The following is a 20,868-nucleotide window of genomic DNA, read 5'->3' on the forward strand; positions in this document are numbered from 1 at the left end:
GATCCTACTCATGCAATCCACGTGCGTACCTCACTTTGAGCTCACATATGATCCATCAGCACCACTGTGGGGTTATGCATACCCAACAAACTCGATACAACAACTCGGTCATCAACAAACCACTTGGGCGGTGTGGACTATTTATTCGATAGAAAACTTGGGCAGTTCCAATATGTTCATCTGTCGCGACGTACGTACGGAGATCTACATTGATATTTTACAATCTGATGCTGGTTTATTTGTTGGCTTGGAATATTGAATGTAATCTGTCTCGAATAGTCCCAAACCTCGCAAGAGAGACAAATTGAAATGGCTGAGGACGAGTGATAAAAGGCGTTGTTGGTAGGATTTGATATGGCCGTACATCCCACAGCAATCTATAGGCTATGGGGGTGTCGGATCTCTTTTGGGGTATATAGGTTTTGCTATCAGGACACTATTTCAACAGCAACAACTAGACACTTTGGCGGAGTGGTTAACGCGCAGCCCTGCTATTACGTAATATGCGAGGCTGTGACCTTTGGTCGCGCAGGTTCGAATCCTGCAGGTGTCGTTTGATGTCTTTTTTTTTCTTTTATGTTTTTGAGGTCTAAATGATTCCTTTTTGTTGCTTTTGATGTTTTCCTTTTCATTTCGGTCGAATTGGACGTTTTGCGCTTGTTGTGTGGTGGTTTTGCACTCGGTTTGCGAAAAAGGTACGATATGCGTGCAAAGCAAGCAAGCGCATCGATTTGCGTTTCGCTCCTTCCTGCGTGCAGGTGCAGCTGACGTGATTTCTCCTGGACTTTCTATAAAATTGGAAGGTGCAATGATGGTCTCAGGTATTGGCGGGGTATTTAGTTGTCTTTCTAGGCTTTTGGTCTTAGTGTTCCTCTTTCTTCTAATCAACCACCCTCCGACTCTTCCAACGAACCCACTTTGAGCGCCCAGTCCGGTTGCAAAATCCCCTTTTTGTTTTTCTACCCACTGCACTGGCAATCACAAAGTTCCCGAATGATGCACTGTCTCATTGTTGTTTCTCAATCCATGACACTGACAGCTTTGCACGATGGTCACGACGTACCATGGTAATTTTCCACGACGGGTATCCATATCGAGGCTTCGAACGGGACAGATACAGACGACGTTTTTCTTGGCTCTGGGCGCACCTCCCTCGTTGAGGACACTCCGATGTTTGAAGCCAAAAACGGCACACAATCAGATACAGGAACAAGTGAGGGGTTATGTATTCCACACCCTGCAATCTCCGTCTTATAGCCAGTCAGTCCATTGTTGACTCTAGCTAACTTTCTCCATCGAAAAGGCTTCGTCTCCATTACACCCAAGCAAGATACCTACCCAACAACATTGCCGACACCAGAATCTCCAGTCCGCCATCAAGCCTTTTCCATCCACGCCCAAGTCACGATGGATTCATTCTTCCTCGATTTGCTCTTCGTCGCCATAACCCCGGCGGCTATAGTGGTGGTAATGATCATTAGTTGCCTCATCATGTTCATCGTCTTTGGAGGTATAGGCATGATTGGTTATGGGATCGTTTCCCTATTTTCCAACGTGCGTGAATACGTGCGTCGGTCAAAGGTACATGTTGGACACTCCCTTCGGACTCTGTGACAGGCGCAACGCCGTTTAGGTCGCGGCCGTTGCGGAGACTTCTTGGTGATCAATGGGGTCACTCAGAGTTCTTGGGTCCGTGCCAATGAGCAGATCACTCCCAACAAGCGATTCTGGAAGGAGTATGCGGATTTTGAGTAGTACCAACTCCGAGTTAGAGGTCAGGGTGATGCAGTCAGGGGAAGCCATCTGGCTCAACAGCGCTCTCTTGATGATAGCAACGACTTCTGGGAGAGAGCTGAAGATCCGGAGGTCGACTTCAATTCCTCAGAGGTTGGCGAGGCTTCAGCGAGAGCCCCGAGGAGTACCGCAAAGGACTCCGCCGTCTTCGCCGCGCCGCCGAGGGCGGAGAGGATCGCCGAAGAAACCCCCGATGAAAAGAAAAAACGGCAGTTCGATGACAACAAGTGGCGAAGGGACAGGGATGCAGTTGAAACGCCGGAAGCGCGTCAAACAAGACTAGCAAAGCAGACAGCGTGGGCTTTCTTGTGGCTATGCGCGTCCGCCTGACCGCCGACGGTCCCGCTCCCCCAAGATGAAGGCCACGATCCACCGCCCCTTCTGTCTCCAACACTACCATCAGCCACTGGGACAATACCAGGCTTAGGGAAATGACAGCGACTATACGAACCGGGACCTTGACTCACAAGCAACAAGAACAGTTGGATCAGCTTGGGGTAAAGGAGCTTTTCACAATCCGACGTAGAGTCACTTTTTCCAAGACTGCTGCGATCGAGGTCTACAACAACATGAAGAATATTCTCCCGAGTGACGAACGAGATCACTCTGAAGGACGGGCATGGGGGAAGGACATATTGTCCCCTTTCTTCCGTGAGACATGACAAATGTTGAAGTCTATGTATGTACCTGAGAAAATTCATGGTAATGCATAGACAACAAGCAACATTTCTAGAGGTTCTGTTGAAATTCAGAATGGAATTTGTCATCATCTTCGCGGCTACACGTTCTTGACACGATGAATGAAATCCAACGATGGCTAAGTCAAGACAAGAGTAGCCGAGTGAAATTCTGTGTACAAGAAGACTGAATAATTGCGTTAAAGCATTCTGTTCACTGGGTATTCATCTTGTATCGGGCTTTCGCGGACTCATTCTTCCTTGCCAACCTTGCCCTCCTCTCGTCTGGCATTTCTTGCTTGGTTCTCTCCTGTTCCCTTTCCACCATCCTTTTCAGCCTGGCCTTTTATTTTCGTCTGGGGTTTCCTTCTCTAACCACTTCCGATTCCGTTCCTTGGTCTTTGCCATCCTTGTCGTTTTCTCATCGGGAGCTTTCGGTATGGCACTGGACACTGCTATCCCCCCACTCCTTCCTATTTGACTACTCATTGATACCAAAATCACCCCATAGCTTGGTTCCGACAGACATTGACGCGTTTAGCTCCTACAATATCTCATTGCGCTATTGTAGCGCGTGTGCCTGCTATATATCATATTTGTACTCAATTGCTTGGTTTCGCTGAATGCTTCTCTTCCTCGGCCTCGTCGCAATCACGTCAGCAAGAACAACGGGCCATACACCAACTTCCGATAACATCCCGCGCTGTACAGATCGGACCGGCCCTCCCGGCGGCCACTCCTCCCGCAGCCCGCTACGCCGCCTCTGCCTCACTAACCACCACCTCGGCTGCCCTCTCCCAACCTTCTTCACCCCGGCAGACCTAACCTGGAACGATCAACCCATCGCCGCCGTCCCCAGTACGCACCTCGCGGCCGAGTGAAACCTCCGCAGTCTCGCAACCAGGAACCGGTCAATGTAATCGAAGAAAGTTAGCTGTTCTTTTCCTATTCTGAAGACCGTGCCAGCCAAGCCATCCGTGACCATTTGCCGGATCATGCCGGTGCGGCCTGGAGCCGCTCATCAGCCGACATTGATTGAGGTCGCGCCCGGCTTTACCGCTTTATTATTTCGGCACAACCCTCCGACAGTAGGGGAGCTGAAAGGCCTCCCAACTCTCCATCATCACAGCCCACGCGAATGGGCTGTCTACCTTTTGGTCTTGGAGAAGGAGGATGCCCTTCCGGCCACCTATGTAGGGTCCGCGACCAACGCCACGCGTGGCATAGCATCAAGATTCGCAGACTACGATCATTTGCGAAATTTGTCTGTTCGATGCCAGGATTGGGTTAATGATGTTGATGAAGTCACATACCGCCCCTCCCCGTGTGACTGCCACCGACCAAGCAACTTTGATCTCACCCTACCCGAAACCTTGTCAGCATTGACTGTCGACGAAGTATCCCAACACCAACGGCGCAGCAGTGCCGTCTCTGCCGGCTCCTCCAAACCGAGCACCCACCTCTCTGTATTTTCTTTTTCTTCCCTACAGTCGGTGGTAAGTGTTGTCTTTTCATCTTTATAGTCATGATCCTGCTGCTGACACTGCTCATTAGATCCTCGCTGCCTGGTTTTGCCCGCCCTACTTATTCTGTAGCGCGCCGCCGTCAACAAAATCGCTGACGTCCGCCGCGCCATGGCCCAGCAGCAGGCCCCCCGCCGTCCTGATCACGAAGCCCCGGTGGAGGCGCACAGATATTGGCGTCCCCTCTACTAATGTTAGTTTCTATTCCTTCTGTCTAATCCCTATACCTTATTTAACATACTGATATTTTCGTATAGATGGATCCTCAAGGCGATCTTATGGCCTTCATGGCGTACATGGCGTACATGATCTTGATGGGCACTCGCGCCAAACACATCCAGCCGATCTACAACGTCCTCTTCAGACGTATCGAAGATGTGTGGCGCGCCCTCCATGACCTCGGCATGGTCGTAACCCCCGGCTTGTTGGAAGTTTTGCGCCGCCCCGATGAGCCCGATTTAATCAAGTTCTTTATCGACGGTTTGCCTGATATTCGATGGCCTGATTGGCGTAGATTGTGGTGCCTTTACCTCTATGTTTTGGAATTGCCCGGCTTTCCTACACATGTCTATATCGGCTCCGCCACATCAATACGTGCGAAATTCTCTAAATTTGTGTCATTAGCAACACCTTTTGACAAATTCGGAAAAGCTAGGTATATATGTTGTTATGATATTACTTACAACGTGGCTCTCCCAGTCGCTCCCAAGATAGGTTGTGATATGCATCAACTGGCCATCATCAAGTTTGATGTAGTGTCTTGGTAGTTTGGGGGTATCTAACCTCTCGACAATTCCCTTTGGGGGACCTTCTGCGTCGCTGTCCTTTAGTAGCATTACGCCCGGTGTCATGAGCCGGGTGATCTTCTCGATCTCTTCATCGTGTGTAATAGCACGAGGAGATTGCTGACTGGCCCGCCCTATTTGATGAAGGTCTGTTACAGCGTCGGTGACCACCTTGTATGATGGACTTGTGTGCTTCATTTTCTCTTTGCTGATGAAAGATTTGATAATCTTATGCGCTTGGCTTGGTATGAAGTCCGGGCGGTGCTCAAAACCATATGTCGAAACAATGGTAACATCGGCCATTTGGACATATCACGCTGCCCCCGTCCAGGTTCCGCATTATAGTTTCTTTAATTTCCGGCCCATTGAAACACCTGAAGATATCTTAGGAATATAGCCAGGAGGTATAGTCTAGTTCTATAGCTAACCCGTAGAGATCGTAGAAAGCCATCATTCCCCACGCCTCGGAGAATAAGTCATACGGCCATATCCTTCGAACCCTTGCGCAGGCGGAAAATGTTCCGTCGTACGCTACGGCTATCCGCTATAGCGATCTTACCGGGTCAGCGTCTATATCTGCGAAAAAGCGCAACATGATCCACAGCGAGGCGACCACCATTGCTACTTGGCTTATTTACCTCCGCACGTCTCAATCAAGTACCAACGGCGGCGGTACGCTCCAGTTCACGAAGGACCCGGACCCGCTAGCCAAGCATACTTCGAACCGACGGCATCGTTGTAACATACGAGCACTTGCGGTGTGAATCCCCTAGCTATACGCTTCCACCTCTTTCATCCCTTCCATTCAAGTTCCTTCTATCCCTTTCGTCCCTTCCATCCTTTTATTCCATCCCCTCCCGAAATGACGCCACGCTTTTTCTTCCAGACAACCAACCATTCTCTGCAGACTTTCTTTACTACATCCTTGCCTGTTCTACCGCCTTATTTCGCAAGGCTCCTGGCCCCGCCCCCCCCCCCCCCCCCCTAGATGGAGGTTATCTTACCAACCTGTTGTTGGACACTGGAAGGAGCGTTGGGGCGCATGGATTTTGGTGCATGCGTCGGAACCACCACAGAACACAGGAACCGGAGTGTGACCCGACAATAAGAACCCAGGGAGCTCAAATTCCAACCTTAACTTGATCAGCTTCTGCGATGTCTTCCTCGGGTTCAGGAGAACCGTTCTCCGATTCGTTGTAAATCATCTCATTGAAGTGGTTTTCCAGGGATGAATCGAAAAACTTGATCTCGTCGTACACCCCGTATTTGGCACTGAGTTTGGATAGTAAAGACTTCCAGTCTCCGTTCTTGTCCTCGCTACTAGCCAGGTTACTGATGTAGTCGTAAATGTAGTCCGGGAAGGGAGGCATCAACTTCGTCTCAAATGCCTTCAACTCAAGCAATTTCGCTTGGGTGCCGTCAATGTCAACAATATGCGATGCAACACAATCCTCGACCGGGTCGTGGGCCGCTGCGGCCACTTGCAGAGCCAGCGGCAGCAGGCGGTCTACCAGAAGTTGGTGCGATCACTTGCACATCGATTAGGCATTCTGCTGGAAGAGAGGGAGGAGTACATCCTGGCTCGTATTCGTCGTGCTTGCGCCCCAGCTCCCGGCTACTTTGTTGTCTGCGGTGCGCGTTTAGGAGGCGCTACCCGCTGCTGAGCGCGAGGGCACCCAGGCCACTCACGTGTGGCGCCGAGTACACCAAGTACACATCACTCAGCAGAGCGCACGGCTTGTCATATAAGAGTGCTCGTCCCGTCAACCTCTGTCAAGGTTGACTGGATCATCAATCAATGTCATACCAACCTAACGTCTATCTTGCTTAATCACCTGCCGTCCGCCGCGCCCAGGCGGCGCGTACTGCTGCTCAGCAGCTCGCAGTGGCGTGTGCCACCCTCAAGGCTGAGGGTCACGCCAACGTCTCTGAGATGACTAGGGCAAAGGACTCCATGTTTTTCCGGGTAATTTGTGACGAAGCGCAATTTCTACGTAACCGACACTCGGTGACATTCCCATGGATTTCCCTACTAGAAGTACCGAAACACGCCCTCATCATCGTATCGGCCATCCCACTCGTCAACCACGTCACCGATCTCTTTGCATATGCCTCTACGATCTAAGCCAACGCCAAACTGGCCCATCACATTTCCAGAAGATTACGAGGGCGGAGCGCTCGTAAGCTTGGAAACGTTCAATCACACCAAGGGAACCGATTTGCTTGCCAGTTCTCAGATGCTGCAGCCAGTTCATGGTGCTTATGTGAGGGTTCGTTGAAGCGAGAGCGTGGTTGATCTGGGGAAGAAGGATTCTTACTAAAAAAAAGAAAAAAAATCAAAAAATAAGAAACCATCTTGAAATACCTGACCAAAAGCCTCGACCACCAATGTGTAACCTTTCACAGCGCTCCTTTCCCCCCAGCCCGGCAGATGATGGAGAGTGGGGAGCCTTTTATCTATAGTCGGGGGATCTTGCCGAGATAGTATGGCCGTAAAGTCAGGTGCGACTGCGAGGTCCTCCGCGCAACGTTGCCACGTTGGATGATTCGGCAATGGTCGCGGATACCTTGGCTAGCGCGGTCTTCTGATGATGAAGCCTTCAAGCGCGTCGCACCTCACAGTGAGTCAGCGCATCGTGCTGGTTGGCCTTGGCCGTCAATATGTCGATTCTTTTCATCGCGTAGTCGAGCTTTGCGATGGCTGCGTCAAGCTGCTCTTGAAATATCTCCCGCTTCTTTTGCCTTTTGGTTGAACCCTTGGCGGGAATGTCAGCTGTGCACTTTTGGATGGGCGCGTTGGCGATTGGTTGAATTTCGATTGCGTTTGGTTCGACTGCGAAAGGACTCGAGATGGCCGTCGTGACTTGAGGAGGGGCGATCGGTGTCTGTGCGATGGGTAGTTGATCGGGGGGTGGTCGGATGAAGGCGGTCCGGGAACCGGCATGCAGCTTGCCGGGCAAGGTGCAGCGGCCGGGCGAAGCGCGATCAACGAAATGAATAGAAATGGATTTCAAGAAGAAATCCAATGGTACAGTATAGTGACAGTTCAAATCAACTGATTATTGGGCACCATTGTGAGATGAAATGGGCCGTGGACATGTGGATGATTTGATGGTATTGTCTTCTCTCATTCTAACTACTGTTGGAGGTTTCCAGCGTCAGGTTTTATACCCAGATGCGTGGGAAGTTGAGCGCCCTGTTGGGCTTGCCCATTTGAGCAGTCGTCCCGACTGCCAACCTTCTTCGGGCTGCTCCTCTCACAAAAAAAGTTCCAACTCTCTTTCGTGGTAAGATGCGAGCGCAGCTGCGCTGGTAATCCGAAGAAATACTCGGGGTCGCGATCCCTACAAGAATACAGCTTCGCAGCAATGTTCACCGCTCAACGAGAGAGGTGCTTGACAGCGTTTATCAACAACATCACCGGTACAGGTTCTGTAGATGCAGTTGTGTAATCTCTCGCTATGGGTAGCTCGGAAAAAGGCGTGTGTGAGAAGTTCATTCTCCCCGGTCGAGAGCCAGTCGGAAGGGAGGAGGGACAACACGCGCCGAGGTGAGTAATAATAATCCAAAGAGACAGATCTTTGCCCATGTACTACTTATGTAAAACACATTCTGAGATCGGAGTACTCCAAAGTCCAGGTCCTCAATCTCAGGGTCTATCGTCAAGATAAAGGTTGGGCGTCTCGGCAGTGAGGAACTGTCGCCGCCAAGGGGTCTTCTTCGCCTATCCATTCAGCCACCTTCTCTCATGATACTTGGCCAAAGCATATTGTCCGTCGAAATTGTTCATGTATCAACGCCGTAAGCTTTTCGAAGGTGTTTCCATACAAGACACTTTGATACTAACGGCCCAAATGCGAAGATCATTATCTATCTAAGGGTATCAGATTGGCAAGTCGGAAGAGGCTACACGCGCTACAAAAGACATCTTCAATAGAGGTCACTTCAAAAATAAGCGATCATGGCCCACAAGGTCTGGTACCGTTGCTTTATTACTGCCAGATAGAAGTGGACATCATAGCCTGGAAAATTATGTTCACCAGTTGATCGATTTATGTAGGCCCAACTACCGTAAACAGCCACCTCACAAAAGACCCAGACTCTCGGGGCACCTACCGTGCTGAAACTATGTCTGAACGTCGCGAGCCTATTTATGCTCGACTGGCGCTTGTCTCAGTAACCTTTACGTACCGAACCCTTTTCCCACTCAGCGTATTTTCTGACATCGGAGCGTTGATGACAGAGGCTGAACTCTTTTGCCTGAAAGGGGGAAGCGGGTATTCAGACCTTATGCCCCACCCAACACTGACTGTTCTCACTCTTCATCCCGGATCACAATTACCTACCAACAACGACAGCAGCACCACCTTCACCATAATGGTTGTCACGAGTTCAACCGCCTAGCAAATATGTACTTCTCACTTCTCGTCACCCTCCGGGCCTAAGCCTCCCTCGCTTCTGCTCGCTCGCCCACCAAGCCCAACGCGAACAGGTACAAGGACACGGCGCGGTATTTACACCCGCCGCGGTCTTCCTTACTCCCTTCGATTATTCCTTGATCCAAAATGCAATAAGACAACTCCCACCTCTTCCTGGCCGTCATTGTTGCCATCCAGTAACCTTCTGAACAGCAAAAACGGCAGCTACACCTACGTCAAGTTCGGTCTCGGCAACGTCACATTCGACGGCACCACCAACTCGGTCTACTTCAACCACAGAACCAATAATGGAGCGGAAAACCGGAAACGGCGGCAGCTACACGGACACCCGGCTCGGCTCGATCCAGCTCGGCGACAATGGTAACGCTGACGAGGGATGTGTGAACATCAACAATGTGTTCAATGTGAGAACTAAGTGCCTGCGGAGCACAGGCTGCGGTTGATTGGGTGTCCTAGTTGGGGAGAGATACATGTTTTGGAGGTTTGAGGTCCATCTCAATGGGAGCTTGGGTGTGTGGGATGTGGTGAGGGGGTGATAGGGGGCAGTGACAGGTGCTCGAAGGGGGAATCACGCAGTGGACGAAGAACGTTGGGTTTTGTTGGCTCCATAGACATGTCTTGTCGTCGTTGAGGGCACGAGTTGGATGCGCTGGATTGATGAGCTTGAGATTCTCGTGAATCCATCAATGGCAAAGCCAGGAAGAGAAACAGAACTTCTCGCGGCAGGTTGATCATGGCATGACGGGCAAGTGTACAAGGTACTTAATCACCTAGCACATGCAATGTCGACCCTCTCGCCTGCTTGCACCTTCACCCATCCTCAACCTGACTTCGCACCTTCCACGAAAAGTTTGACACTGCTGAAAGAAAACATCGGGCTAGGTCATTTATGTCTCCATATCGGTCATGTCACCATTAGGTAACATCAGGCTTGCAACGAAGGAAGGCAGATAACGACCTCAACACAAAGGAGATCAGGCAACAGCGCTGACCGATATTGGAAGTTCCCGATAGTCAAGAGCCCCGGGCTTCCATTACCGCAACATACTGTAGGTACGCTAACATCAACACAAGCAAACAGACCACTGGGCGCACGCTCAGCGTAATCTCCGTTATCGGCCAGGAACACCGCGCTTTCCCTCTCGGCAACACTGGACAAGACCAGATTCGCAAATACGAGTCTGCGCCTTCCCCCAAAGAAGTCGATCGTGATGACAGAAGCATGATCTGACCATCACCAGCACCCGCTTTCGGTTTTTGAATGTTCTGTTTCCCTCGAGGCACTAGGTTCCATCCCGTGTCGCATGTCCTCTCACACACCTCAACTTTTCGCGACTCTCAGTTTTCTTACTTCTCGTTCAGTCGTCTCGCGATCTCCTCTGCGGCTGCTCTTCAATTATTTCAATACTCCAAGACAGCGCCGCTCCAGCTCTCCATTCTTTATGAGCGTCCCGTCGGATTCTTACCCCGGCCCGGTTCTGCTTCAATCTCCAGCTTCACCGACCTCCAGCTCACATTTTCTCGACAATGTCTCTACCATGGCTCCAGGTGGTCGACGCCTCGGAACGACTGCCTGATGACACGAAATGGGAAAACCACGATGAGTTTACCTTGTGGAAGCAGTGTAAGCTACGAGGCATGGAAGGTTGTGTGAAGAAAGAGGGAGATGCTCTCAGGGCCCTAAATGCGCTGAAGAATTACAAGGTGAAATGGTGGTGCTCCGACATATTTGCGGGTATTGATGGAATCGACCTCCCTGGAGAGATGGTCGAAGGAAAAGGATTAGCATCATTAACCCATTTCGTGGAGAAGCAAACCATCCAGGTTCTTCGCATCGAGGAGTGTAAAGTGCCAAGAAGTTCTGTACCAGAAATGATTATAGAGATGTCAGATGCTACTGTCAGGATTGGTCGAGGAAAAGCCTGCAGCTGTGGTTTAGAGGTTGGTTCTTGATCTGTGAAGAGAACGACTGTTCGGACAGAAGAGGCTGACGTATGCGTCGAATGCAGTTCAACACTGGGTATCTTCATCGACATGACACCTGCATTCACATACTCTGTCAGTGGCCAAAGAAAAAGAAGAAAACCCTCTATCAACAAGTGAATGCTGACATTGGCGCGTTTAGACCTTGAAAGAAGGGTCTTGAAGTGCCCTGAACACCTTCAAATGGTAGATTGGCTCGGGGGCAGCAAGTGGGAAGAATATTTCGCGAACGCACCGCTTGTCTTCAAGCCCCGTATACTTGCAGAAGGCCAAGCCCTAAGCCATACAATCGACGACAATGAGTGCCAACTCTGCTTCCAGGAAACCAGAAATAGCGGCTGCATCGTTAAATGCAGGGTTTGCCAACGCGTTGCGCACCAGCATTGTCACGACATCTACCGCATGCGCAAAGCACCATGCGAAGAAGACACTGGATGTCCACTGTGCTGTCCGCAATGCCCATGGAACCCCATCAATCAAGGTGATGTCCCGTCAACAGCAACGGCGAGGAGGAATCGAACGTTGGAAAAGAAGGTGCGCAAGCTCCAACGTCAGCTCCGTCGAAAGCCGGCCAGTCGTGTTATGTCTTCCCTTCGTTATGAAAGGCTGGCGAAAAAAATTGGGAGGAAGGGTACAAAGTACAGAAGAAACAAGCTGATCATGGCGGTGAAGAAGGCTGTTAAGTCAGAAGATGCGCAGACGAAACATGAAGACAAGGCTGCTGTCCTCAAAGAGGAGATGGAATCCCCAGTGAAGATCATCAAGGTTGAGAAAACGAGGAGATTGAAGTCTGAACCGGTGGTCATTAGCTTGCTTTGAGATGGGGCTGCGTGCAGGGGCTGTAGGACACACGGGGATGTTGAGATTGGTTATTTTGTGGTACTTGCCTAGTGATCTGCCTGCCTGGCAACAGCAGGTCTTCGATTTTTGATGGAGAATGTCTAGTGCAAAGATGGAAGGGAGAAATGTTATGTTGAGAATTTGGTTTCATGGTGTTCTGTGGTAATAATGGTATTCCATATGAAGGCGGGTATCTCATGCTAAGTTTGAAGTCTTGTTGTACTGCAATATGTACAAGAACTCTGAATGTTGAAGGTTGAAATGAGTGATTCCGACATCCATCGGTGATATGTGCAATGCACGATGGTAGTCGGTGTAACCTCTGAAAAAGGGAGTGTTTCTCCTCGTGCTTTCCCACCAACACCAGCTCAGCCCCTCAACAAGCCAAGCAACGCACCAGCACCGAAAGCTGCTCCAATGGTCAAGAAGCTTGACGTGGACAGGAGCGAAATACCGCTGATACCATGACCAGAAGTGCAACCGCCCGCCATCCGCGAACCGATGATCATCAAGAAACCACCCAATCCCGCGGCAACAGGCGACACGGCAACCTCGGTGACCTGGCCCAGAGCAGGGTACGCAACCGTCAACAGCTTCGCACCCAACACGCAGCCGCTGACAAACAACAAGTTGTTATACCTCTGCGGCAGCGTCTTGCCCTTGAAGATACCCCAGAACCAGTCGCCCACCTCCTCAAAACTCGTCGAAGTGCCCACCAAGTTCTTCCTTAACAACAAACTCAGCAGTTGCGCGCCAGCAATGCACAATCCACCCACAACAGGCGAGATCTTGGCCTCGGGTCCCACGCTCGTCCACAACGCAGTAGAAACCACCACGCTCGCGCAAATCGTCTCAAACGCCACCAAAACACTCGACCTGGACACACCCAGATTCTCATAAACAGTCTTGGTCAGTTCCTTGCTTTCCTCTCCCTTTCCACTCGCCTTGGCTGCGGCTTCGGCCTTGGCAGCCGCGTTACGCTTGGCGATCCAGGGCCCCACAAAGCCGGTAAAGACAATGCCGCCGATGATGCCGCCTTCGAGAGCGTAGAAACCCGAACGGACGCCGGTGCCGATTTGGGCGAGGACGGTGCCGGGGCAGGCGCCCGAGAGCATCATGCCGGTGCCGAGAAGGATGCCGCCGAGGAGGTTGCCGTCGTAGCGGGAGAAGAGGGAGATGGAGGAGTAGGAGCGTGGGGAAAGGGGGAAGGTGGTGGGGGAGATGGTTTGGAGGAGGTGGACTAGGGCGCTATATTATGAAGAGCAAGTAGTGTTTGGTTAGCGGAGGTGATTTGGAAAAGATGGGTTGGACGGAATGGAAGGGAACCTACGCAGAGCTGGCGGCCGCAGTGAGGAAAGCTTGGATCATGTGCCAGTTCTCAAACTTGAGTTGAGAAACGATGACGGAGGGCTGGTAGACGCCCGAGGCCGTAAGGGCCGCGCCGAAAGCGGCGCCCGTGACAAGTGTGTTCATGTTGTGTTTTGTTTCGTGTCGGGTGTATGACACTCGAGTGAGTGTATAAGATGGCTGGCTGGTTGGTCAGAGATTCACAACTTTGTTATTACTTCCAAATATGGCGAAGCAACACTGATGAATGGAGCTTGAACCAAAAAGAGAAGAGAGCAAAACTGGCAAGGGAAGAAGAAGAAAAAAGAGAAAGGCCGAGAGATTTTTTTTATTATGCACAAACGGACACTAGTCACTCCCGTCATTCAAGGTGGAATAAAGAAGAAGGGCTCCGTATCGGCGTCCATTATAGCGCAACACTAACAATGCGGGAACTCGGAAAGCGACGATCGGAAGTCCACCCTTTACTTTGCTGGGCCGGGGTGTAGAACTATGTAGGTGCTCGCCGATGAGGGCATTGCGGGCACCACGGACACTACGGGCACTACATACGGGCACTAACAGGGGTGGGCCTGTGCCGGCAATCGCTTCATTGTTTTTTTCCTTTGGAGGCGGTTCCCTTTTGTCGATTTCCCTGCAAATCGGGCGCTGGGTCACCGGGCGGGTTCGGTGGGTCACAAGGTGGTTGTGACATTTGGGGCCAGAATTAGGCAATTCTCCAAAGCGGGCCAGGCGGGTGTCGGGGAGACTAACCGAGCCCTAACAGGAGCTAGCAGTTGATTGAGCTGGATTGCAGGGATACTGATAGTGCTCAGTAAGCCTCCGATCGGTCTGGGTCTCGGGACTGGGCACCAAGTGTCGTAGGTCAGTTTACCAGCCGTGTTCCGGTCCTCCCTTGTCTGGTCTGGACTGCCGAACGAGGAGCTTGCCCGAACGTTTGGGCATGGAGTGTTCCCACATCTACACTGTCTTGGGACAGCTTCCTTGAAGTGTTCTTTGATGGTGTCAGTGTGGCTGGCTTGATGCCTTGGAAGGTCACTTGGATTCGACGGCATCCCCCGGGATTTCCCAGATATGTGATAGAAACCACATAGATGCATATCCCTCATGATATCGCGACGCCAAGATAATCGAAAAACCGAAGACTGGCTGGCGGGTTTTGCTTCTTCTTCTCGTGGCGCGCACGTGTGAATGGTTGATGGAGATGGTGATTAGAGGAGACTCGGCCAATTGCCGACTCCCTGGGTTTTGAGAGGTTGAGGCTGAGACACACGGACAAAAGGGTAGGATAACATTGGAATGAGGCGTAAATGGAACGATTGCAACACTTGGGCGCGGTACATAGTGCGGATAATCCGAGGCAAAAATGGAAATGGCAACGGCGAACACCAAATTCACTGAAGGAAATGCGGTGATGGTGGTCGGCGATCTCGGTTGATGTTGTTGAAAGGAGAGAGAAGTTGAAAACCCCGGAAACCCTCGACTTTGCCCGCAGTGGTTATGTACCTGCCTTGGTCGGGTCGGCATCCCAGTGGAGCCCGTTCCAATCCAATTCGCTGAGAAATCGCACAAGTCAAAAATTTCCCCGCGAAAATGTTCTGGACGGCGACGGCGACCCCCCTGTTTCCCGCGTGTCACTTTCAATCCCTGTTTCGCCGCCTAACTGACTTTCGGGAACCTCCACAACGACAACGACGACAACCAGCATCTCCTCTTTCAGACATCGCCGAACAACCCCTTTCCGATCAACAACCCAGTGTTCCTTGACCAACCCCCAATAATGAACGAAGCGAGGATAACCCAAACCCAAAACATTGTCGCCGTCCTCTCTGTCGGGCTACACTAGACTTTGGAATCATGCACAAACACTGCATCCGGGGGCGCGCTCTAGGCGGCGACGGGACGGCGCAATCACAATCAGCCGCATGGACGACCATAGGTTAAACCACCCCGCTCCCCTTGCTCATTGGATAGTTTAACCCTTCCCATCAGTCCATTATGACCTACATGGTATCTGGCCAGATCCATGACCCTGAAATCACCGGAACCATGGCACGATTTGTACGTATCCGCTCAAAAGTCGCACAAATCTCACGAATCGGTTCGATCGCCGAAGAAAGAATGTCGCCGGTGACTTTGGTGACTTGTCCCTTTTGGGAAAGGGGTGCTTCGTATCGGGGATCTTGTTTGATGGCCGTGAAGGTTTCCGGGGAATTCAAGATGGAGACGACAGGAGTCGGGCACCTCGTAGGGCGATTGGTTGTGACGGCGACCTCTTTTCGATGCTATACGGGGACTTGGATCGGTACGGCGTTACTTCGAATTCTTTTCGGGCACCTCATCTGCGGAGACGGCGACCTGCTGCTTGACTGCCGACGATCCACTTGATGCTGTTCGGGGATCTGGGGAAGGTACAAAGGTACTCGTCGGGGACCTGTTGACGCTCAGGGGCCCCTATCCATACGGCGACTTCAATGGTCCGACTTCGCGATGCTTTTGAACTGCCCATTCTGTCGTCATCAAGAGCTTCATGAGGGGTCGAGGTGTGGTGGCGGTTATGCGAGAGCTCGCTTGGCACTTATTCAGAGATTTGTCAGTTGCGACGAAGTCATTCACACGACGACGGCGACGACGAGCTAGGCTAGACAACCAAAGGCCAGTGGTGACTGAGCTTCAGGCGAGGTTTGAGCTCGGGCACTCTGATGTGATGGACCAGGCACAAACTGCTCATCAAAGCTTTGACGGTCTGACAGGTCCGGGGAAGACCCATGAGGTTGCGGTAACGTCCGTCAAGGAGGTCACCGGCTCGCCGACGAGTTGACCTACCAACGCATCCAAACTTGAATAGGATATATTCGGGCCAGGCACTTTCGACAGCTCCGGGGAAGTCTCATGGCATCAACCTATCACGGGGAGGATCTTTGGTTACCGATGAGGTCGTCAACCAGCATGAACGGATCCACACAAGCTTACAAGAAAGGTGGAATCTCGCGGAGTGCCAATTGGGCTCATGCTAGAGTGGTCCCCGCGGCTACCCCGGACTGGACGGCGTGGATCGTCGAACCGCTACGGAGAAAAGTCCGCGGCGACCTGTTCAATCAGTGCTATAAAAACCGCATTTCCCTCCCTGGTGGACACCTACGTGTTAATTCGGCTGGATAGTGGCCTGGTGGACCTCGAGTTTTAGATGAACGCCGGCCAGTCTATGCTTTATACCACCAATCATGAGCAAGGGGCAATCGGCGACCACTTTCTGTGCCTTTACATGGTTACCTATGACAAAGGAGGTCTCCCTATTCACCGATAGGACGGGATGAGGTACCTACTCTGGACCCATGAACGTCGACAGCCTATATCCTCGCTGAGTGGCACTACGGCTCATGTGGACCGACAACTGGTCATATTGCCCTTGACGGGATAGCCTGGACGGCGACCTGTTAGGCGAAGTGTCAAGGGACATTGCCATGCCGACCCTGTTTCGTATTTCTCCATGGGAACTAGAGTTCCAGATGAACACCGGAGGTCTACTACATGGCATTCTCGATCTTGTAAACCGATTTACCCGTGTATTACCTCGTGCTGTCAAATATAGGCAAGGTAGTGGTCGGCGACCACTTTAAGTACGTACCCTCTCATCTGGTTATTGTAGTATATTTCAAAAAGGTCCCCGACTCGCCGACGCGTTCGGCGTTCAATACGAGTTCACCCAAGAACGCCCACAGCGTGCATCATCGCCGAGTGTCTAGTCTAGTGGCTCATGCCATGCTGGACTGGTGGACCCCGACGCTACCCCGGATTGGACGATATGGACGGCGACCTCTTTTCAACGGTTTTCTGACCCATTCTTCTGGTTGTGGACTCACACGTGTTGACCCGGTCTGCCGAACCAGTCAGAGATGGAAATCGACTGGTTCACGCCACCCATGCGTTGTCGATCCCCTTATGCCGTTTATCATTAGCATGTTACAGGTCGGCGACCACTTTGTTGTCACCCCTTACGGAGTTGTCCAATCATCGAAAAGACCCCTTGCTGACAAGAGCAGCCAAGGGTATCGGAAAACAGTATAAGCATGCACCGTCCGGTGAATAAACGAAGTCCCCGTCAAAGGACCAGACCGTCAGGGACCGACTTCCGGGAACGTGATGGAGTGGCCGACTATAGGACCCGTCCCGCCCCGTGCCTCCGAGTTCCGGGCCCGACCGCCGTGCATGGAAGTCCATCCGGCCATTGTCCCTGCCGACGGGTTCGGTGACCTAACTGCGATTGGCATAAGGTATTTGTCCGATCTGATATTGACATCTCCATTAGATTGAACCTAATTCCGAAACTGTTTTGTTCTCTTTGGCATGAACGAGCCCCTTACAAGCAAGTCCAGCAGTCGGCGACCACATTCTCGATCATGGTATACGCCACGAAAAGGGTCAACAACATCTGACACGAAATGGATAACGTCCGGGTACTGAATACCGCTATCTCTTGACCCAACCGTCCGTCCTCAAACGTTATAAAGAAACCCGTGCAATAGTTCACCAATCCTCCAAGTCACTCACCAAGAGAATCGATAACCACACAATCACCACGCACAGGCAACATCTCCATCCATCAAACTCCAACCCATCCATCCATCCACAAATGTCCTCATCAACCCCTCAAGACCACGAACCCCTAATCCACCCCCTCTTCGACCCTGCAACCTCAACATTCACTTACCTCGTTGCCTGCCCCTCCACCCTCCACGCCGTGGTAATCGACTCCGTCCTCGACTTCGACCCCGCCACCTCCCGTATCTCCACCACCACCGCCGACTCCCTACTCTCTCTCATCCGTTCCCACAACTACAAGATTGTGAAAGTCCTCGAAACTCACGTGCACGCCGACCACCTCACTGCTTCTCGCTATCTGCAAATTCAACTGGCTAGTGATGGTGCTGAGGATGAGAAAAATGGGAGTATCAAAAAGCCCGAGATTTGCATAGGCAAAAGGATTGTGCCAGTCCAAGAAAGGTTTGCGGAGAAGTACGGGATTCCCAGGGAGGAATGGGAGGGGGTGTTTGATAGGGTGTTTGAGGATGACGAGGAGTTTCCTGTGGGAGACTTGAAGGTCAAGGTGAAGCATTTGCCGGGGCATACGCCGGATCATGTTGGGTATATGGTTGGGTGTAAGTTCTTTTTATGTTTTTTTGGGTGTGTACTTGGATAGGGGTGGTCGATGCTGACGATAGAGCCTTAAAAAACGGACGGACAGCGAATATCTTTTGCGGCGATTCCCTCTTTGATCCTGAAGTTGGGTCCGCGCGGTGTGACTTTCCTGGGGGCAATGCACACGCACTGTAAGTTTTCTTTTTTTTTTTTTTTTTTTTTTTCCCCCTCATGATCCCTAACCTCAAACCCTTACACTAAACTAACAAACCCCTTCCCTCCCCACAGATACAACTCAGTCCAAACCCTCTTCTCCCTACCCGCCCATTACAGGATCTACACAGGCCATGACTACCCTTCCGCCGACTCCCGCTCTCCTCAGCCCTACACCACCATCGCCGACCAAAAGCGGCTGAACAAGCACCTGAAAGAGGGAACAACAAAAGACCAATTCGTCCACTGGAGACAGGAGCGCGACTCGGGACTGGCGGAGCCGAAACTCTTGCACCAGGCGCTACAGGTTAACGTACGGGCGGGGAGGATGCCAAGGGATGGGATGCTGAAGGTGCCTTTGAAGATGCCGGGAGGGTGGAAGTTATGAGACGCTGAAGCCCCGTCTTGGTTGACTACCTGCACGTTTGTAGGTGGTCGAGTCAGGACGAAAGAAACATCTTTGCGCGTCTGGAGGAACGCTCTAAGTGCCGAAAGTCACAGGGATGGGACCATATATTTATAAGAGTCGGAAGTGCTTGTTACAAAGCGGTGCGTGCCCGGAGTAGCCTGGCTATCTTCTAAACTGCAGCTTGTTCCGCTGATCAAGTGTGACAGGAAATGAAAAATGTCCAAATACCAAAACCAGCCATGTTATATCCGCTTATTGTCATCCCTTATCCCGTTTCGCGGTTGGTGCTCATGTCGAACTTTCTTCTTTCGCCTCAAATTTGTAACATTTTCCGTTCTTCAGGTATTTTATTCTCATTAATTTCGGTTTAAGAGACTCATCCTTCATCTCCTCCTCTTCGCTTGGTTCGTAGGCCCCTGACAGTGGCGGTCCTTGTGACTCAGTCCACTTTTCCCAACTCTCCTTTTCCTGACACACGGCGCATTCTTTCGCATCAGGCTTGGGATGTCGCAATCGTAAGAAGTCGAGCGTAGGCGTATCCTTTTTGAGACAGTCTTGATGGACCAAGTTTCCACAGCCAAGGCAGGGCTGAGCGCAATTGCCGCCGTTTATCGACCGGAAACAGTTGACGCAGACCAGCAGTTCGTCTTCTTTGGGGGCATATATAATCACTTCGGCTTCGCCTGGGATTCTGTCTAGGACTTTGCGCCAGTCTTCATTGGGAGATTTGGCGTTCCGGAGGGCCTGAGCTGGGTAAGAATGGGCGAAAATACTATCGTATTCCAGTCGAGTGAAGGCATCACGGAAGGGAAGTTCTTTGGGACAATTGAGGATAAAGCGAAGGACATCTGCTCAGCTAAACATGTGAGTGCCAGGTTTTTCTGCGACAGGATGTTCGCTCGCATCTCCGACTTGGTGGGGGGGGGGGGGGGGGGACTCACATATAATATGTTCGCAGTAATCGTACATACGTTGGCCCTATAATTGGCACATCTAGTCAGAATGTCTGATCAAAAAGGATAGATCATGGCAGAGACTCACGTAAAAGAAGCGACACATACAACTACAGCCCTTCAAACCAATGCGTACGCCGATTTCACCCTTGCGTTCTGGCGGAGGCCCGAGCCAAAAAAGCGTCAAGCACGATGGATCGGCAATTGTTCCCAATCTTTCGGCGCCCAGCAGAGTATAGTTGTATTTCTTTGCTTCACACAGGTATTCGTCGTAGTGGTTGTGGTTCTTTATGTGGTGTACCCAACACGAATTCACATCCCGGTAGGGCAGACCGAAGTGTTTCATCAGGTCATTCAGAAGTTCGACCGAATCTTTTGGTATATCCTCCTCGACATGAAGTTCAATGTCGAGCATCCTGCACACCGCCCTGAGTCCGTACAGCGCCTCCACGGACCAGTGTTCGGTGTCGTCCATTGTGTGCCAGTCGGGGGGGAATGAACGCTCCTTGAACGGCATGGCTTCTTTGGGCTCGCGTAGAGAACGATGCGATGCGTAAAATCAGTTGCTGATAAGCGAAGTCGGGCAAGAATGGTCGAAATATTGTCGTTGATGTCAAGACTGTGGAGAGGACGTGATCGAGAGAAAGGTTTGATGCTCGGGCGACCCAAAAAATTGAAAAGAATGAACGGCTTTACAGATGTTGAGCGGTAAACCGAAGAACAAACAATGGTGGCGAAGAATAACAGACGATGGAGGAAGACATAT

The 20,868-nt window shown here is 51.4% G+C and overlaps 7 protein-coding genes and 1 non-coding gene across 8 annotated transcripts; 5 read left to right on the forward strand and 3 right to left on the reverse strand.

The window, feature by feature from the left end:
• Positions 1 to 457: 457 nt before the first annotated feature.
• On the forward strand, positions 458 to 553 carry B0T23DRAFT_t356. Its single transcript has one exon. It is a non-coding gene; the product is annotated as a tRNA-Ser (tRNA).
• Positions 554 to 1,407: 854 nt separating this feature from the next.
• Positions 1,408 to 2,455, forward strand: B0T23DRAFT_456876 (uncharacterized protein; the record flags this gene model as incomplete). Its single annotated transcript, XM_062841271.1, has 3 exons — positions 1,408 to 1,554; positions 1,618 to 1,754; positions 1,833 to 2,455. 3 exons carry the CDS (start codon positions 1,408 to 1,410, stop codon positions 2,122 to 2,124), a joined length of 576 nt encoding a protein of 191 aa, XP_062688744.1. The 3' UTR covers positions 2,125 to 2,455.
• A 1,011-nt stretch (positions 2,456 to 3,466) lies between these two features.
• On the forward strand, positions 3,467 to 5,543 carry B0T23DRAFT_408057 (uncharacterized protein; the record flags this gene model as incomplete). Its single annotated transcript, XM_062839261.1, has 3 exons — positions 3,467 to 3,775; positions 4,336 to 4,474; positions 5,227 to 5,543. The coding sequence occupies 3 exons, from the start codon at positions 3,467 to 3,469 to the stop codon at positions 5,541 to 5,543; spliced, it is 765 nt and encodes a 254-aa protein (XP_062688745.1).
• Positions 5,544 to 5,900: 357 nt separating this feature from the next.
• On the reverse strand, positions 5,901 to 7,992 carry B0T23DRAFT_448745 (uncharacterized protein; the record flags this gene model as incomplete). Its single annotated transcript, XM_062841060.1, has 3 exons — positions 5,901 to 6,286; positions 7,400 to 7,664; positions 7,951 to 7,992. The coding sequence occupies 3 exons, from the start codon at positions 7,990 to 7,992 to the stop codon at positions 5,901 to 5,903; spliced, it is 693 nt and encodes a 230-aa protein (XP_062688746.1).
• Positions 7,993 to 11,384: 3,392 nt separating this feature from the next.
• Positions 11,385 to 12,020, forward strand: B0T23DRAFT_325442 (uncharacterized protein; the record flags this gene model as incomplete). Its single annotated transcript, XM_062835509.1, has 1 exon — positions 11,385 to 12,020. The coding sequence occupies one exon, from the start codon at positions 11,385 to 11,387 to the stop codon at positions 12,018 to 12,020; it is 636 nt and encodes a 211-aa protein (XP_062688747.1).
• Positions 12,021 to 12,185: 165 nt separating this feature from the next.
• B0T23DRAFT_243064 (uncharacterized protein) lies at positions 12,186 to 13,705 on the reverse strand. Its single transcript, XM_062834062.1, has 2 exons — positions 13,372 to 13,705; positions 12,186 to 13,289 (listed from the first exon to the last, which is right to left on the reverse strand). The coding sequence occupies exons 1-2, from the start codon at positions 13,512 to 13,514 to the stop codon at positions 12,410 to 12,412; spliced, it is 1,023 nt and encodes a 340-aa protein (XP_062688748.1). The 5' UTR covers positions 13,515 to 13,705; the 3' UTR covers positions 12,186 to 12,409.
• A 4,034-nt stretch (positions 13,706 to 17,739) lies between these two features.
• Positions 17,740 to 19,243, forward strand: B0T23DRAFT_243091 (beta-lactamase-like protein). The gene is made up of 3 exons (XM_062834063.1): positions 17,740 to 18,547; positions 18,634 to 18,718; positions 18,816 to 19,243. The coding sequence occupies exons 1-3, from the start codon at positions 18,022 to 18,024 to the stop codon at positions 19,126 to 19,128; spliced, it is 924 nt and encodes a 307-aa protein (XP_062688749.1). The 5' UTR covers positions 17,740 to 18,021; the 3' UTR covers positions 19,129 to 19,243.
• On the reverse strand, positions 19,244 to 20,619 carry B0T23DRAFT_448751 (uncharacterized protein; the record flags this gene model as incomplete). Its single annotated transcript, XM_062841061.1, has 4 exons — positions 19,244 to 19,997; positions 20,091 to 20,127; positions 20,191 to 20,220; positions 20,404 to 20,619. 4 exons carry the CDS (start codon positions 20,617 to 20,619, stop codon positions 19,438 to 19,440), a joined length of 843 nt encoding a protein of 280 aa, XP_062688750.1. The 3' UTR covers positions 19,244 to 19,437.
• Positions 20,620 to 20,868: the final 249 nt, after the last annotated feature.

Source organism: Neurospora hispaniola (assembly GCF_033458365.1).
Source record: "Neurospora hispaniola strain FGSC 10403 chromosome Unknown B0T23scaffold_9, whole genome shotgun sequence".
NCBI classification, from domain to species: Eukaryota; Fungi; Ascomycota; class Sordariomycetes; order Sordariales; family Sordariaceae; genus Neurospora; species Neurospora hispaniola.

Bases quoted from the DNA above. Each gene is read 5' to 3' on its own strand.
- B0T23DRAFT_243064 (XM_062834062.1), bottom strand. From the start codon at position 13,514: ATGAACACACTTGTCACGGGCGCCGCTTTCGGCGCGGCCCTTACGGCC. The intron at 13,290-13,371 runs GTAGGTTCCCTT...TTCATAATATAG, and splicing joins ACTGCGGCCGCCAGCTCTGC to CGCCCTAGTCCACCTCCTCC.
- B0T23DRAFT_243091 (XM_062834063.1), top strand. From the start codon at position 18,022: ATGTCCTCATCAACCCCTCAAGACCACGAACCCCTAATCCACCCCCTC. The intron at 18,548-18,633 runs GTAAGTTCTTTT...ACGGACGGACAG, and splicing joins TGTTGGGTATATGGTTGGGT to CGAATATCTTTTGCGGCGAT. The intron at 18,719-18,815 runs GTAAGTTTTCTT...CCCTCCCCACAG, and splicing joins GGGGGCAATGCACACGCACT to ATACAACTCAGTCCAAACCC.